Source organism: Ursus americanus, chromosome 20 (assembly GCF_024610735.1).
Source record: "Ursus americanus isolate L20-20 chromosome 20, mUrsAme1.1.p, whole genome shotgun sequence".
In the NCBI taxonomy this organism is placed as follows: domain Eukaryota; kingdom Metazoa; phylum Chordata; class Mammalia; order Carnivora; family Ursidae; genus Ursus; species Ursus americanus.
The window spans coordinates 50,657,317-50,676,956 of NC_142146.1; the positions used below are offsets into that span (position 1 = coordinate 50,657,317).

At 35.5% G+C, this 19,640-nt stretch overlaps 1 protein-coding gene across 2 annotated transcripts in view; it reads left to right on the forward strand.

Annotated features, from left to right (window-relative positions):
* The window catches only part of LEKR1 (leucine, glutamate and lysine rich 1), a 171,444-nt gene that overhangs the window by 125,342 nt on the left and 26,462 nt on the right, over positions 1-19,640 (forward strand). For both annotated transcript variants that reach the window (XM_087870309.1, XM_045811980.2), the window contains one exon: positions 12,767-12,860. In XM_087870309.1, the coding sequence (XP_087726435.1) occupies positions 12,767-12,860 (94 nt within the window). The remainder of the gene's footprint in view (positions 1-12,766; positions 12,861-19,640) is intronic.

Consider the following 19,640-nt stretch of genomic DNA (forward strand, 5'->3'; position numbering starts at 1 on the left):
CTCTCACTCAGGGTCACGTAACTGGCAAAGACAGAAATCAAGCTCTGCTGGGTCTAACCTCATTACACGTTCCCTCCGTTACATTCCCTCCACTGTAGTTCACATAGTTGCCTCAGCATCTGTCTTGAAGGGCTGTTCTGCCAGCTCCTCTCTGTGTGACTTCTTTCTCAACCATGTTATAACACTGAGCCTTCAGGGGACTCCCAGCCCTGAGGAAAGCAGGAGAATCCAGAGTGCTCCCCTTTGTATCTCCTTTTCCTTTTTTTTTTTTTAAGATTTTATTTATTTATTTGACAGAGAGACAGCCAGCGAGAGAGGGAACACAAGCAGGGGGAGTGGGAGAGGAAGAAGCAGGCTCATAGCGGAGGAACCTGATGTGGGGCTCGATCCCATAACGCCGGGATCACGCCCTGAGCCGAAGGCAGATGCTCAATCGCTGTGCCACCCAGGCGCCCCATGTATCTCCTCTTCCTGCCCCCTCACTTTCTTACCCCACCTCTCTACTCTTTCGGGATTCCTCCATTCACTCAATAAATATAAGATGGTGACTTTTGTCTTCTGTTCCCTAGTATCTTGGCAAAATCAGAAGTGGAGCTGTATCTTGAGAATGAAAATAGAATGAAATAACATTTCACAAGACAGTCTAGAAGAAGAGAAGCTTAGTGTTTAGTTCCTTTAATGAGGCTTGTCATATTTTCATGAAGGTTAAAAAAATGAGAAGTGTAGACTATAAAAAAGGATTCAGAAGTAGTGTATAAAGGGTCTGTTACCTCTGTTACAATAAAGGTACTGTGGCTTAAGTATTTAAAAAAATGGACTTTAGAGTTAGGCAAATAGGTTAAATCTCAACTTGACCAGTATTAAATTTGGACAACTTAGCCACTTTAAGGCTCATTTTCCTCATCTGTAAAATGGGGACAGTAGTAATAGCTATCTTCTTATGAAGACTAAAACATCCAGTATTGTGCCTGGTAGGTTTAAGTGCTCGGAAAATGTATGTTTAAAGCATCATATCTTATTAATGTTTATACCCTGCACTGGTGATGTATCTATTTATTAAATGTGTATTGAATTCAATATTATCTGCTTTACTCTTCAAGTTGTAAAGATTGGTCTGTGGAGTGATTCAGTTGGAATGCTATCCTATTATTTGAAAGCATCCTGAAACAAAATGTTTTAAGTAACATCATTCTAAAATAACAAACCTTATCTTTTTCCCCCCCAAGACTCACCTCTTTCTCTGATTTCCTATCTATCAACAGCTCTCAAAACAAGAGGCTTGCCAAACTTCTTAGGATACCACAGAGTTAACTGCTTTTAACTAAGGCAAGAGTTGTGGCAAAATCCAAATTTCCTCTTTGATTGACAATGTGAAGACATCTCTAAAAGAACAACTTGTGAAATAGAATTTAAAGCTGTCGTTTGGCATTATGGTTTGACATTTGTTTGCAGTTACGTTTTTAACTACAATTAAGGGAATCTAGATTTCTGCACGTATATAAGAAATTAGATTCTCATTTTCTTTTGGGTCTAAGAATGTAAAAGTTAAAATTTTAAAAATAAATACTCTTAATTGCGAGAGATCCTAATTTGCCTATTGTGCCAACTCCAGAAATGTTATTTTTAAACAATATTTCATGAAATTGCAGAGTAGAGTGCTGCAGCTAGCCACACCTCCCTCTCAAATATAAAAAGCAAAGGCAGCATAACACTGCAGAAAGCTAGAGGCTGTGAGGAGCTTGAGCCAGCATTGCTCCTGAATTGTGTCACTTTAGATGGTCATTTACTACTTCAGGATCTTGTTTCTTCTAAAGCTTAGGCAATTGCATTAGTGTATTACCAAAAAATGGCAAGAAAGAGCCACTATATCCCCTGAGACTAAAACAATGCCTGACACATAATGGACACTCAATAAATATTTGCTGGATAGATGGATGTATGGATGAGAATTAATTTAATCCCAATGAAACCACTGATTGCATGATTTAAAAATCAAAAGCTCCCAGTGTTTCTCTCAGGTCTAGAGAGCTTCTGACTTGTCACAAATCAGAGGTGGGAATACAGTCCAAACTCCTGGATTCTAGTGATAATCTTCTTTATTAGATTCTTAGTCAAATCCAAATTTAGGACCTAACTCTGTGTTATTTCCTGTAACTCTAACGCATCTTTATCTCTCGAACTGGTTCTGAAGAGGAAATTAGATGTCTGTATGATATTCAAAAATGGCTACAAATTTTCAGCTTTTTATAACATGGAAAAATATGGAATATGCATCTAACAATGTTTTATTTCTTATCATTCCTCTAGATTTCTAGCAAAAAGGCTCACAAGAGTCAAAATTGATCCCTTTTAGTTTCTTTCAACACAAATTTTTTTTTCATCATCAGTGTCTTAAAATGGTTTTGTATTCCTGAATAATGTGGAAGCTCTTTCATGGGCGTAGTAAGTGTGATTTTTGTTTTTGGAATCAGGATTATCTTCTTCATACATATAATCATCCCTGTTTACATTACTCAATGCCCATTTCATGCTAATCAAGGGCAGTAAGTATTTGTACAATCACATATAGTTATTCTTTCTGCCTTGTCCCACTAAAGAATCATGCAAGAGTCTTAGAGTCTGGGTCAGAGGCTTAGCAGGAATCAGAGATCTGAAAGTCCTTCTCATTTCTATAGTCATAAATATCAAGCAAATTTACCACTGCAGACTTTAAGTCCATGACTTTTAAAAGAGTTCATTCAAAACACCTGATACTTTGTGGAAATGTCATAGGGAATTTCATAACTCTGAAAATTCAGTGAATCATTATCATTTCATTAACAGTGTTTAAACCTTAACCTACTATATTTTAGCATCTATAAGCTACTAGACTTTCAGTTTTTGTTCTAAAAGGAAACAAATAACAGCAGTGGTGTTTTGTACTCGGTCCATCAGAAGAATGTATATGGAATGGATTCCACTTTTGGTTGTATCTAAATTATATTCATCTCCAGAAAGACTGAAATTTGAGCATCTCAAATACTCAGCACCACCCATTTAAAAATAAAGGTAACTTCTAGTGTACTGACAGGCACCCATCTGGAAATGCTTGTTGGAATTTTCTCATCAGTAATACCTCTTTTCAAATAGGAAATCAGGCTTAAGAAATAAAATGGACCAAATTGCCAAGACTGTGGTGTCTGCTACTTCTAACAAGTGCATGGCCGGCCACATTCATTCCGTGTACTGGCATTTTAAGAACCGGGTCAGGTGCTACCTCAGTTTCCATTGACTGCTTTTCCTTATGTGTTTAAGTTTACTATTATAAGATTCTAATATCATACCTAAACTTGTATGATGTCACTTGAAGGTAGACTATGGCATTAGTTTTCTATTGCTGCTGTAACAAATTGCTACAAATTTAGTGGCTTAAAACATCACGAATTTATTATCTTAGAGTTTTTTAGGTCAGAAGTCCAAATGAGTGTTAAGGGACTAAAATCAAGGTGTCACTAAGGCTGGTTCTTTCTGGAAGTTCCAGGGGAAAGCCCATTCCTTGCTTCTTCCAGCTTTAAGAGGCTGCTGGCATTCTTTGCATCCTAGCCGCATGAATCCAATCTCTGCTTCCTTTGTCACATCATCAGCTTCCCCCTCTCTCTTGCCTCTCTCTTATAAAGGCCTTGGTAATTACATTTAGGGAACAACCAAATAGTCCAAGATAATCTCCCCAACTCAAGGCTCTTAACTTAATCACATCTGAAAAGTCCTTTTTTCCATATAAAGTAACATACAGACAATGTAGATTAGGACATGGATATCTTTGAAAGCAATTACTCAGTCTACTACAACTGTGGTGAGTTAAGATGGCCCTTATTAATCCTATAGCAACCACTAAAATACAACAAAAGATTTATAACTAAACAGCCAAGAAAGTGGATAAAATTGAATCATAAGACAAGCAAAATCCAAAAGAAGGCAGAAAAAAGAAGGAAAAGGACACAACAGATGAGACAAATAGGAAACAAATAGCAAGATGATAGATTTAAGGCTAACCATATCAACAATTGAATTAAATGTAAATTGTCTAAACATTCCAATTAAAAAGCAAAGATTATCAGATTGTATTAAAAAAATAAGATTCAGCTATAAACTGCCTATAGGAAATTTATTTTAAATGCAATGACACAAATAATTTTAAAGTAAAACAATGAAAAAATACACCTAGTTGATGCTAATCAAAAGAAAGCTGAAATACTATTGATATCATATGAAGTAGATTTTAGAATATTACCAGAAATAAAGAAATTCATTTCATAATGATAAGTGGATCGGGGCACTTAGGTGACTCCGTCAGTTAAGGGTCAGACTCTTGATTTTGTCTCAGGTCATGATGTCAGGGTCATGAGATGGAGCCCCATGTCAGGCTCCGTGCTCAGTGACATGCTCAGTTCTCCCTCTCCCTCTGCCCCTCCCCCCACTCACACACACACTCTCTCCCTCTCTCTCTTTCTATGTCTTAAAAAGATTCAGTGCAATCACAAAACTCCAACATAACTTTTCGTAGAAATTAACAAGTTAATTCTAAAATTCACATGGAAATGCAAAGGACCTAGAATAAGCAGGACAACTTTGAAAAAAAAACCTAAGTGGTTAAAAGATCAAAGTGACTACCTGACTCCAAGACTTCTTGTAAAGCTACATATTTAATACAGTGTGGTACTAGTCTCAAGAAAGACAAATAGATCAGTGGAACAGAATAAAGAATCCAGAAATAGGCACACCTATATGGTTAACTGATTTTCTACATGGGTACTAAAACAATTCATTAGAGAAAAGATAATATTTGAAACCATTGGTACTGGAATAATTGTATATACATGTGTGAAAAATGAACGTTGATTCATACTATGAAATATATTTATATAAATTCAAAATATCGATCTAAATATAAAATCTAAAATCATAAACTTCTAAAATGGAAGGACAACATTTATGACCTTGAGTTGGGCAAAGATTTCTTGGATTCAATACCAAAAGAACACTCCATAAAAGAAAAAAATAACCCTGATAAATTAGACTTCATTAAAATTAAGACTTCTGTTTCCTGAAAGACAGTTTAGAGAATGAAAAGACAAACTGCGAAATATACATCTCATAAAGGACTTGTTTCCAGAATATGTAAAGACCTTTAGAAACTCCATTATATGACTGTAAACAACCTAATAAAAAAATGAATGAAAGATTTGGACACTTCACCAATGAAGATATACAGGCGGTCAATATGTACACACACAAAAATCTCAACATCATTAGTCATTAGGGAAATGCAAATTAAAGCCACAGTGAGATACTACTACATACTTTCATAGTGTCTAAAATTAAAAAGTTTGAACATAACCAGGTGTTGACAAGGACATAGAGAAACTGGAATTCTCATACCCTGTTGATTGGAATGTAAAACAGTATAACCTCTTTGGGAAACATTTTGGAAGTTTCTTAAAAAATTAAGCATTATATTTACCTTGTTACCCAAGTATTTTACTCAGGAGAAATTAAAACTTGTACAGAGGTATTGATAGCTTTATTTGTAATGGCCAAGACCTATGAAATAACCTATATGTCTATCAACGGGTGAAATCATAAATTGTGGTGTAACCATACAATGAAATACTACTCAGCAATGAAAACGAACCACAATCTAAGCAAGGAATATCCCCCACCTCCAGGGAAGAGATCCTCCCAGTGGGTTCCAGGGGAATTTCAGAATTTCAATGGGCTCCACCTGGTGTTAGGTGCATACCTCCCAGTGAGAGGACTACTCTATCAATGCCTGACTGCCATCGGACTTGGCCACTCAACTTGTTCTTGCCACTGAAATGTGAGAGAATGCACCAATTCTGAGTAGAAGCTTCAACAAATCCAATGTTTTGGAGATATTTCTTTTCCATCTGCTGCAAAAATAGCATTCCTGGGTAAGCGTTGCTCGTTGAGCTACATCCTGGAACAAAACATGGGGAGCAAAGCAGCAGATGGCACATAACATGAGCAAAAAATAAACTCTAGTACTTTAAGCTTCTGAGATTGCAGGTATGTTAAGTTTGAGATGTCTCTGAAATATAAAAGTAGAGCAGTCAGATGGTGAGTTGGGTTCATGAGTCAGATACTCAGATAATAGAGAGAATAGATCTGAGCCAGAGATAAAATTTGGGAGTCGTCAGCATCTAGGTTGCATTTCAAGCATAGCAGTGGATAAGATCACCTAGAGAAAGAGTAGAAAGGAAAAAGTGCTGAGGAACATGAACATTTAAATGACAAGTACAGGAAGATGAGTCTGCAGGGGAGACAGGAATGGTCGAATATTTGGAGGAAAGCCACAAATGAGGTTTTTAATGTAATCCCACTTTTGCTGTCCTCATTCTTTGTTTCTTCTGCTTCACTTCCTTTTCTTCAGCCTAGAGACTGCTAAGCAAGCATCAGAACCTGCTGGGTGTACCTCACACTCTGAAAGATACATTTTTCTTTTACATTACTGGATTTTGAGCATGATTTGGACAGGGATCCTGCCTTCCTAATTCACCTCTGTCCCTTCAGGGCCCAATGACACTGCTTTGTCCCTAGCGTGCATAGCTGACAGTAAACTCTACCCTACTAGTCACCTGCCCGGTCCTTCACCTTAGTCTTTACCTTTAATTCCTTTCCCTCCACATACATGTGCTCAGGCTTTAATCACTAATTATTTTAAAATAAATATTGAATAGATACATAGAAGGTGAACATAGATGTAAAGTATAAAGAAGTAAAATACAATGAACATCTATGTGTCAACCACTCAGTTTAGGAAAAAGAACCTTACCATTAGCTTTGAAGTCCCTTTGTGCTTCTCCCTGGTTCCACCACAGTGACTCATTGCATAGAGGAAACCACCAACTTGCATTTTGTGGTTCTCAGCAAACTAAGAATAGAAGGGAAACTTCCTCAAATGGATAAAGAGCATCTATAAAAATCTATGGATAACACCTGACATTTCTTTGCTTCACTTCATAATTTTACCAAGTTATTAACATTCCTTTAAAAAAGTTACAGTTTGCAAATATTTTATCTTCATAGAAATAAAATCATACTATAAGTATTACCCAATTTTTTTTTTGTGCTCAAAATTATGTTTCTAGGATTTGTCCATTATGGTGCATGTAGCTGAAAAGCATTCACTTCTTTATCTATATTGTATTCTAAACTATACAACTATACAACTGATTTATCCTTTCTGCTTTAACTGTGTTCTGTAAGTTTTGATATGTAGCAATTTCATTATTGTTCAATTCTAAGTATTTTTAAATATCAGTTACGATTTTTTACTTGACCCAAGACTTACTCAGAAATGTATTTTTTAAATTTCCAAATACATGGAGATATTTTACATATCTTTTGTTACAGACGTTTGTTTTCTGGGAATATGGACTCTAATGGTGCTGTTCAGTAGTATAATGTGAACCACATTAGTAATTTTAAATTTTTCAATTACCACATTAAAAGAGAAAAATAAACAGGTAAAATGTATAATATATTTTACTTAACTCCATATATACAAATTATTTAAATACGTAATAATCTTTAAAAATTATCACGGATATTTTAGATTTTTGGGAGGTACTAAGTTTTCAAATTTGCTGTGCATTTTAAATTTAGGTATCCTAATTTGAACCAGTTACACTTCAAGTGCTTAGAAGCTACGTATGGTTAGTGGCTACCATATTGGACTATACAGGTTAATCAGACAACTGTTTGAAATTCACTTTCTGGTGTAGGATGTCCATTTCATGTGAGCTGGAAAATAATTATGTGTTTTTCTACTAATCGGGTACAGGCTTCTGTACATGAACCTTAAATCAGTCTTATTTGCATTATTAAAATCCTCTATATTTTTGCTGAATTAATTGTCTGCTTGACCTTGGGTTGCTGCATTGCACATTACAGGACGACCTCTCACATAATAGCCTGAAGTTGTGCAGTATACATTTCCATGGCCTTATTTGGTGGTCCCAGAGACTGACTTACATAACTGAGGGAACTGTATTGAAATCTACCACTATTGTATGGATTTTACAGTTTCTCCTTACAGTTCTATAAAGTTTTACTTTATATAGTTGGAGGCAATTTTAGCAGGTACATATAAATTTAGGCTATGGTGAAATAACCTGTTATCACTATAAGCCAAGAATAATGAATTTGTCTTAAAGTTTACTTTGTCTAATATCAATATAGTTGCATGCTTCTTTTTCTTTAACATTTCCCTGTTACATCTTTAAAAAAAAAAAGGAAATCTTTCCATGTCCTTATGTTTTTGTGTTTTTTTTAAAGATTTTATTTATTTATTCGACAGAGATAGAGACAGCCAGCGAGAGAGGAACACAAGCAGGGGGAGTGGGAGAGGAAGAAGCAGACTCATAGTGGAGGAGCCTGATTTGGGGCTCGATCCCATAACGCCGGGATCACGCCCTGAGCTGAAGGCAGACGCTTCACCGCTGTGCCACCCAGGCGCCCCCCCCATGTCCTTAAGTTTTAGGAATGCCTCTTATAAAGAACATGTAGCTCAGCTATATTTGTTTATCAAGCCTGTTTCTCTTTTTTAACTTGCGAGTTTAATTTATTTACCATCATTGTGATTGCTACCTTAAGCTTTCTATTTTTTCCTCTTTTTCTGCACTGTTTCTACCTTTTGGGCCTTTGGGTGGAGGGGGGTATTACTGGAGTTTTGTTTATTTTCTTTGTGCTTTTTCCTCTAATGGTATATTCTATTTCTATTCTTTTAGTGGTTGTTTTTGAAATTTTACCATGCATACTTAATGAAGTCTGAAATTAATATCTCAGACTCCCCTTGAATCATGCAAAGACCAAAGAACACTTGAGCTCAAAACTATAATTTTATACAGATATTTGTTTACAATTACCTGCATAGGGCTGGCTACATAATTTTCAGGGCCCGGTACAAAATGGAAATGTGGGGTTTCTTGTTCAAAAAGCTACAAAGAAGCTTTTTTCCCCTGTCTTCACACTATCTCTTTCAACCTGACATGGTGTTTTCTTGAGTACTATTGAACGTTGTGATCCCTTGGACATGGGGAAATGGATGCTGGCTTTCACAGACAGCCAGTACTCTTCCCCAGGCTTCAGAGCAAGGGGGGTGTACACATGCCCACTCCTCACCCTTCCCCATGCAGGTACCTGCACCTGAGCCCACGTCCAAAGCAGAGGAAGCCCAGATGCTGGGCAAGGGGTGAGGAGCAGGGGCTGGAGAACCATCCTGGAAAGGCAGGGAGGTGGGAGGAGGTAGGACTGTATGGGAACCAAGGCTCCAAGCCAAGCCCCTGGTACATGCTCAATTGCCCCATCAGACCTCACATAAAACACAAATTTAAAGATAAAATTATTAAGAATTTCTTGATGATGACCATAAAGCATTAATTCTGAAGCACAGGATCCCCTTCTGAGCATGGGCCTTGTTCAGCTGTCCCGATCATATGCCCAGGAAGTCCTCCCTGCATGTGTGTTTGCCAGTTTCTTTGCTCACATTTCCTCTTGCATGCTTGACCTTCCTTCTGAGATCTTACCCCTTCCTGCAAAGCATATTCTATAGAAGGTTCTTTCGCAAAGATCCTTTAGCTTGTAGAAAACACTCTGATTTTATTTATCTGAGCATATTTTATTTCGGTCTCATTCTGAAAGATAGTTTTGCTGGGTACCCAACTTTAGTTGGTGGTTATTTTCTCATAAAATTTTGAACATATTGTTTTGCTGTCTGACTTCCTTTGTGTTGGAGAATAAGCTTTCAATATGTTTGGGTTCCTTTGAAGATAATGGTTTTTTTCTCTCCAGCTTCTTTTAAGACCTCTTTTACTTTGATGTTCTTCATGTTCACAATCAGATACCCAGATGGGAAATTTATTTTTATTTGTCTTGCTTGGAATCCATTTGGCTTCCTAGATTTGTGACTTAGTGTTTTTCCTCAATCTGGAATAGTCCCCTCAAATATTGCTTCCTCTCCTTTTCTCTCCTCTCCTTCTGAAATAGTGAATTGATACATATTAGATCTTTTCACTCTGTCCTCCATGCATCAACTTCTCTTTTATATTTTCCATATGTTTCACTTCCTGCACTTCACTCTGTATAATTTCTTTAAATCTCCTTTTCAGTTTATTACTTCATTTTTTAGCTATGAATAATCTGCTACAGGACCACCCACTGTTTTTCTTTTTGATTATTATATTTTTAATTTCTGCAAGTTTGATTTGTTTTTTTTTTCCATGTTTCATTAGTTATTTAAATCACTCTTTTATTTCTTTGAACCTTTTATATTCTGTATCTGAAAATTCAACACTTTAGAAAGTATGAGTTTGATTATGCTTTGATTTGTGTCTGCTTGTTCTTTCTCTTATTGGCTTTTTTTTTTTCTTTATAGTTTTGTGATTTTTAAAAAATCAGGATCTCCTAGGTCTTGACTTTTTAAGCTGTAGAAAGTCTTTGAGTCCCAAGTTGAAGATAGGTTGCTCCCAAAAATATTGATTTTTTTTCTACCAGGCATCTGGAGACAAAGTCAACCTATAGGTTGCTCCCAAAAATATTGATTTTTTTTCTACCAGGCATCTGGAGACAAAGTCAACCTATTACCACTTTAAGATACAATTTCAACATGAAGCTGTTTGAACTACTTAGGTTGAATGAATTCATGATACAAACGTGCATTAGGGTTAGTTTGTGCTTACAAATTCCTGCGAGAGATTTATATTTTTCCCTCTACCTAGCACCAAAATTCAAAACCAGTACTTTTCTTTTGCACCTTGAGAAATGTTATTTGAATTTTACACATACTAGGTGTGAATTTCACGCATGTGTAGCTCTTTGAGATGCAGCTTCATGCAGGTGAGTTTCCTCTTAGACTCTTTCTCTCCTGAGTCCTTCATGGCTATGAAATTTAAAGCTCAAGTTCATCAGATTTGGAACGTATCTTCAAGGTGAGAATCGGTTTCAATGCTCTATTTATTGTTGGGGGTTCTTCCTTTTACTTCACTTTTTTAAAGATTTAGTTTGAAATAATTACAGAAAAATTACAAAGACTGTACAGAGAGAGTTTGTTTCTCTTTGGCCCATTTTTAATAACAATGACACAACTGTAAAAACTAAGAAATTAACATTGGTATAATACAATTAACTAAACTACAGACCTTATTCAGATTTCAATAGTTTTCCACTCATACCCTTTTTCTGTTCTTTCACTTGAGTTTTGTTCTCTGCATCCTTCACACTTTTTGTCCAGCTCACTGATGAATTTTAAGATTTTTTTTATAAGTTGAAAAAATGTTTAACTTATTTTCAGTAGGAGAGTTGTCAAAGTACCTAGTCCAACACACTTCTAAAAAGAGAAGTCTGGGGAGTTTTTCTTTTAATCATTTTCCCTCAAATGATATTCAAAATCCTGGTTACCAAGTCCAACATGTCTTCTTATGTTTGTGTCCTTAAAATTTTCTAGCCTAGAAATGTAGGCATTATTTTTATTATGGTAAAAAATGTGTAATTTTTTACACATTATAGAGTGAGACTAGAAAAGAAATCAAGAGATAGATTGAGGGTCTATTATAATACTGTAGGTGGGAGAAAAAGTCAAGAGTCTTAACAAGGCTATTGGTAGTGGGAAAGGAAGAGAGGAACTAGTTTGAAGTTCAGCCAGGGAGCAAAATATAGAATTTGGTGTTGAATGGATGTGGTAGAACAAGGAGAAGAAAGAGTCAGAGAAAACTCAGGGATTTCAAACCAACGATTTTGACTTTTGAAGATTTTCAGAATCTTCAAGGAAGATAAAGGAAAAGCAAGATTGCAGGAGATGATGATGAATTTGTTTTTTAATGTATCTGTTATTAATGGTTCATTAGGGTGGAGATGTCCAACAGGCAGTTATAATTAAAAGTCACAATTTTGAGAAAGGAGTCAGAGCTAAAAGGAACAAGGTGGTGATGGAAAACAAAGAGATTAGAAAGAGGAATAAGCAATGGAGAAGAATCACCTACATAGAAACTAAGGAGGGACATGGTGATTACAGAAGAGGGAAGGAGCCTGATCAACAAGTATGCTTTTGCCACTACTTGTGATATTCAAAGGCTTAATTTCAGTGTCCCTGTGAAATGCTCTTACGAATCTTCTGCACTTACCTCCACCCAGAAGACTACAAACTAAACTTTAAGATTCATTTATGTGGACTAAAATATTAAAATGTTCTGTGTGTTTTCTTTTCAATTTTCTAATATGTTTTGTACAATACCATATCTCATTACCTTCTACTTAATTTGGTTTTTTCCTATCAGTACTTGAGACAAGTAAAAAAATAAATAAATCTAGCAAGAACTGCAAACATGTGTTGATTTTATGGCATACCCCAACATATTTTCCTTCTTTTAGGAAACAAAATATTATCTAGTGTTAGAATTTAGTCATAAACTTTGGAACCATAATGTGTAATGTTTTATGATATCTATGACTCCACATATGTTGTTACTATTTCATGCAAAAGTAATAACATAACTTATTAAGCAAAAATTAAGCCTGAGAAAATACTTACCTTGTATGTAGTATTTATAAATTGCTGTTAATGGTAAAAGTAGTATCTAGTGGTAATATATATATATTGCTAAAGAGAAGAAACAGATGTAAGTTATGAAATACTATTCTCTGAGCCAGGAACTGCAATTTAGGAAGAGTTTCAGGGTCTTGACTCATTTGTTGGGTTTATGGTTTTCAGGGAATTAATGCTGATTTCACATCAGAAAAGCATCAAACAGCTGCAGGAGACCCTTCGACAGAAGCTGCTGAACGATGATAACTGGAGAGAGAAGGTAATGATAATGTAGCTCTCATCAGCATGTGTCTTATTTGCTTTTTAAAAATTCTGTTTGCCAGGAGACTCTTCCAGACATTTGGCTTCCATGCACATTTTGATTCCTTCTGGAATTTCCTAGACCAAACATGCTTATAATGTGTATCTTTTCCAAAATATTAGACAACATAATGGGAAATAAAAAGGTAAAAACAATTTAAAATCTTGTAAAATTAAGATAGCCCTTAGTTCTCATGTAAAAGTGTAATTTTTATTTTGAAATATTTACCTTTTTCCTATAAAGGGACAGAATCTGCATTTGACTACAACCTTAAAAGCAGGGGAATATTAATTTATTCTCACAATTTCTCTGCTTTTAAGAAGATATTACAAGAGAATGGAAAATGACAAAATTACTCAGTTATAAACTTTTGGCAAAGTAAAATGAATAAGTATTTAGCTCACTGTTTACAAAGAAAATATTTTCTCTTACAGTACTGAAAAATGCATTAATTTTTGTCTTTGGATTTTTCTAAATTTTTCAAAGTTTCAAATAAATATGTATTACTTGCATAATTTTAAAGGATACAAATAATATTCTAAAAATTATTGGTCCCTACCTTTTCAGGCCTTGTACAGCTCTAGTTATTGAGGCTATAGCGATCATCTCCGTGTCATAAACTTCTGATACTCCTTGATTGATCCCTGGGCCTCATCCTGAACAATGCCCTGAAGCCTTTCCAACTCTTTCTCTTGCCCATCTGATGCCTGCCCTAGCACTAGCCTCCATCCTTGGTTTTCTGATAACATTGTAAATTTATATCTGGAGGTAGAGCTGGCTACTGAAATTCAGATTGCTTGACTAAAGTCCTGACAACCTATTTGGTTATTATCAGATTCTTCTCTATGATGACTATACCCTATAACTTGTAACCTCAAGCAACAAGCAGTGGCCACTTCAAACTAACATCTCCACCTGGACTCTTCCACCCTACCATCCACCGAAGTGACCCCTTTAGATATTGTTGCTGGCTCAGGTCAGTTCTAAATTTTTCACTTTTATTTCCATCCTTTACTCAGTTGGCCATACTCAGGCATTACTGGCCCTCTTTAAATCAATCCCATTTTCCTTGTCCCTCAGGGACAGCACAGTCAGGCTGTAAGAGAAATGATCACTATGACAACAGTCCCATAGAGGCAACAATTAAAAGTTGAGAATACAGACTAAAGTTGTTCTAAGTGGCTCATTCTTATTCTGTTTTATTTTGAAGTATGAATCTTTTCTTTTCCTTCTTCTCTAAAGCCTACATTTCTTTAATTCTTTCTAATTTTTATTAGAGGTACTAATTTTTATTGGGGGTACTCACTTGGCTAGTCTATTCTTATCCTACTTCCTCCATCCTTACCAATCCATGTTTGAAAATACAAAAAGATGGTCAACCTAACCAGCAATACAAAAAATGCAAATTAAAACAATGAGATTATTTTTTTAACCCATCCATTTATCAGAGTGGTTTTGGCATTGTGGTAAGGTCTTTTAAGATAATCATTCATACTCACTCTGTAAGGGGCTGGAAGTTACAACAACCGTTTGGAGAGCGATTTGGAAGTATGTATGAAGAGATATTATAAACATCTCATCTTTTGATGCAGAAATTTCACTCATGGGATTAACGTGAATAGAGATTCATATATTCTTCCCTTCCTTCAAACACCTGAGCTCCTTTTAGACTGGTAGAGTGAACTTTCCTGCCTTTGCTGTGTAGAAGTTCCTTATCTTCATGGTCACACCCCATGAAGGACTTTCAGATACAATCTACTGGAGAAGTCTCTGCATTTACAATCTACTCTATTACTGCTACTTAATGTACCCTGTCTGTGAGGTGCTAACACAGCAAGTGGACCAAGTTAATGTTAGCATTTGATTATATAGAAGCATTATGGTCTTGCTTCATGCTGTTAATTTGATGATGAAAATAAACCTATGTTAAGATTTTCTAAGTTCTTGCTAAGACCGTGATATCATTCTAATAAATTAATTATATCATAGATGTATCTTGGCATATATAATTTTCTGTGTTATAAATGGGCATTTCATTTTGTTGAGAGGACATGTCTTCTTGTTAATAAATCTTATCATTTAGCTTAGCAGTAAATCAAGATCCAGACCAGTAAAGCCAAGGAATGATAATTATGTCTTGGCTGTGCTAGTTATTGAGACTATGAATAAAAAGTTCCCTTAAAGTCCTCTCATGAGGAAGGAAAATCACTAATATGACATTGTCATCTCTTTCTTGGGTCACTGTGCCTTTGTGTAGGAATGAAATGTTCCCTTTACAAATATATAATACACATATTAGAATAAACTTCATAACTTAAATGCTTTTAACATTCAAAAAAAGTAGATAGCAATTTGTGCCTGTACTTAATTATTTTAGAGTATGTAAAAAGCACATAATAGAATCAATAATTGCTATGCAACAAGGATGGCACATTTTAAAATAAACTGCATATTTACTAATTGCCATAGATTTTTATTTATTTCAAGTATTCCTTTGATGTGAAAAAAATAATGTGCATACTGAACATTTAAAATTGGTCCCAAAGGCACAGTGTTGTTACTTTTCAGTTAAAAGTTTTGTAATTAAAAAATTTCCTGGGGTGCCTGGGTAGCTCAGTTGTTAAGCATCTGCCTTTGGCTCAGGGTGTGATCCTGGAGTCCTGGGATCAAGCCCCGCATCGGGCTCCCTGCTCCACTGGGAGCCTGCTTCTTCCTCTCCCACTCCCCCTGCTTGTCTTCCCTCTCTTACTGGCTGTCTCTCTGTCAAATAAATAAATAAAATCTTTTTGAAAAAATTTCCTATAGCCAGACTGCTGACATTAAGCAATAGTCATATGTTGACTATTACTTTGTAGTGCAATAAACAAATTCCAAACAACTATTTTGTTACATTATTATTAAGATATCATCCCATTTAGGAACATTTTAGACTTGTACTACTATTGACCTCATTTAAAATAGTACATAGAGCTTTTAAAAACCAATAGTTAAAACAAACAAACAAATAGAACCTTACTTCCTGGCTAGGCAACTGGATTAATAGTGAAAATGCAGGAGGGTGGGGGGAGTTTACCTCAAGAAATAGTCAATTCCAGCACAAAAGGGAAGCAAACAGAAAATCTCAAATTCTTCTTCAAAATAGAAGAACCAAATGGCTGAATAATTCCTAATGTGTTTAAGTGTACTATTAATGGAATTTAAAAGGATAGCTTATGAAATAACAAAATTTGACAGGGATGAACTTGTCATAAAATATCGATTTTCATTTATGCATAATAAATGAATGGCTAAAAGAATATTGAGAGCACACTTTAATTTGTAAAATTATAATGTAATTTTCAAAACTGAACTAATAAAATCACAGAATTTTAGATCTAGAATAGCCTGTAAATATCAACTGATTTAAACCCTTAATCAAGATAATAAGAATAATGTCCATTTTTAGAGTGTTTATTATATGCCAGGCCTTGTGCTTAATGCTTTCCATAAATGTAATTTTAATTATTATAAAATTATTATTCCCATTTTCACCTGGAAAAAAATAAGGCTCAGAGAAGTTAAGTAAGTTGCCAAGGTTCTATAGCCAGGAAATAGCAACTGATACAAACCGGGAAAAAAAAAAATGAGAGCTAACTACAAAATCCAAAACTTCTGCATTTGGCCTGGATGGACTAATAGGAGCCAGATTTACCCTCCCTCCTAACTAACTAAACCACTGGAGAAAAAATAGAAAACAATGGTTTCAAGACACTAACTATCAGACAATGAAGGACAATGATTCTTACAGATAGGAGACAAATGAGGTGAGCGCTGTGACTACCCAAACTTAGTTTCTTGAAATAAATTTAAGGCCACAGTGCAGGAAGTGTGAATCTAGGTAGTTTGGCAGGTTCTTTGAGTTAAGGAGACCAGAGAGAGCAAAACAGCTAGAATTCACAGGATAGTGTTCTCAGGCAAGAGCGGCACACAGAAAGAATGCTGGAGATCTACAAAGAGTCCCCATTAAGTATATGTATAGTCAGTACATATGTGTGGGGAAACTACCCAAAGGCAGAGAAAGACCCATCTGAAAGGACTAGAGAGGAGTACCAAATGCTCACACAAGGCCAGTCTGGAAGACCTATAATTCACAGGGCATTGGTAGAGTTCTCAGAAGGGTCTTGCATCAGTAGTAGGAAAAAACTAGCTCTAGACTAAATGCTGAGCCGACTCTAGCTAACACATTTTAAAAGGAAGAACTATAAAAATCAAGCTGATTCAAAGAAACTTAACTGCATCCCAGAACAGAGTTCAATAATACTCCTAGGAGTATAAAAATATCCAGCATCTAACAAAGTAAAATTTATAGTGCCTACCATTCAATCAAAAATTGCTATCCAAAAAGACATAATGAGAGAAAAATCAACGAATAAAAACTGATTCAGACAACACAGATATTAGAATCACCAGATAAGGACATTAAAACAGTTGTGATAACCATATTCCATTTGCCCAAAAACTAGAGGGAAAAGTGACCATGTTAAATAGAGATATGGAAGATACAAAAAAGATCTAAAGTGAACTTCTAGAGATGAAAAGTACAATATCTAAGATAAAAAGTACATTGGATGGGATTAATGGCAGATTAGACATTCCAGAAGAAAAGTTCAGTGAATTTGAAGACACACAGTTGAAACAATCCAAATGAAACAAAAATAGAAGACTCAAAACAAACAAGAACATCAGTGAGCTATGAGACAAATTCAAGTGGACTAATATATATAATAATAATTGGAATCCCCAAAGTACAGGAGAGAGAAGGAAGGACAGAAAAAATATTTGAAGAAATAATGGCTGAAAAATTTAAGATTTAATGAAAACTATAAACCACACATTTGAGAAGCTCAACAAACCTCAAGCATACCGAGGAACATTCTAATCTAATCATTCAAAAATAGTGATAGAAAATCTTAAAAGCAACCAGAAAATAACAGACATGTTATGTAGAGAGAAACAAAGGTAAGGATGACAGCAGATTTTTCATCAAAGACAGTGTAAGTGGGGCACCTGGGTGGCTTAGTTAAGTCCAACTCTTGACTTTGGCTCAGGTCATGATTTCAGGGTTGTGAGATTAAGCCGCACTTTGGGCTCCATGCTGGGTTGGAGCCTGCTTAAGATTCTCTCTCTCCCTCTGCCCCCCCCCCCGAAAAAAAAAAAAAGACAATATAAGCAAGAAGAAGGTGGGACTAAAAGTACTGAAAGAATGAGGAGATTGGGAGTGCAAGCTGCTGATCTAGAAATCCATACAAAGTGAAAATATCTTTCAAATATAAGGGTGAAAGACTTTTTCAGAGATGAAAAAGCTGAGCAAATATATCACCAGCACATCCACACTGTGAGAAATGTTAAAAGAAGTCCTTCAATCAGAAGAAAAATTGTACCGCATGAAAATAAGGATCTATACAAAGGAATGTAGGACGTCAGAAATGGTAAAAATGTGGATAAACTCATTTAATTATTTAAATTTCTTTAAAATATAGTTAACTATTGAAACAAAAATATAAACAACCTAATATGAGATTTATAACATGTAGAAGCAAAATATATTACAAAAATAGCACAGTGTCTAAGGGGAAAATGGAAGTATACTCTTGTGAAATTCCTATACAGGAAGTGTTGTATCACAGCACTAAGTTAAATATGTAGTCTATAGGGATACTTGGGTGAGTCAATCAGTTAAGCGTCTGCCTTTGGCTCAGGTCATGATCTCGGGGTCCTGGGATCAAGTCCCACATCAGGCTCCTTGCTCAACAGGGAGCCTGCTTCTCCCTCTTCCTCTGCCTACTGCTTCCCGTTGCTTGTGCTCTCTCTCTGAAAAATAAATAAATAAAATCTTGAAGGAAAAAAAAAAAGATGTCTATAAATTCTAAAGCAACCACAAAAATAGAAAAAAGCATTATATCTAACAAGCCAACAAAGGAAACAAAATTGAATTAAAAAAAAAAAACTTCAGAAGAAGACAAAAAAAGAGGAAAAGGAAAAGAAATGGGCTGAATAGAAAACATATAGCAAGATAGCTTTAAAGCTAATCATATCAATAATCAAATTAAATGTAAATCATCTAAACCAGGGGTCAGCATACTTTTCTATAAAGGAGCAGTTAGTAAATATTTTTGCTTTGTGGGGACATTGAGTCTTTGTCACAACCACTCAACTCTGCGCATCGTAGTAGCTTAAAAACAGCCATAGACAATAAGCAAATGAATGGGCATGGCTGAATTTAGTCTGAGGGCCATAGTTTGCCAAGCCCTGGCCTAAATATGCCCATTAACTGACAGAGATTGTTATGTTGGATAAAAATGCAAGATTCTACTCTATGCTTCCTACAAAAAAATACACTTTAATATGAAGAAATATTTAAACAAATAGGTTAGAAATAAAGGATGCATAATACAAAGTATACGCTAACACAAATCAAAAGAAAGCTAGAGGAACTAGTTTCTATTAAAACAGTAAATTTTGGGGTGCCTGGGTGGCTCAGTCAGTTGGGTGGCTAACTCTTGATTTCCGCTCAGGTCATGATCTCAGGGTCCTGGGATCAAGCCATGTGTCAGGCTCCACTCAGTACAGCATCTGCGGTAAGATTCTCAATCTCTCTCTCCCTCTGGCCCTTCCCCCAGCACGTTCTCTCTCTCTCTCTCTCTCAAATAAATGAATAAATATTAAAAAAAAAAAGAAAAGTAAATTTCAAAGCAAAGA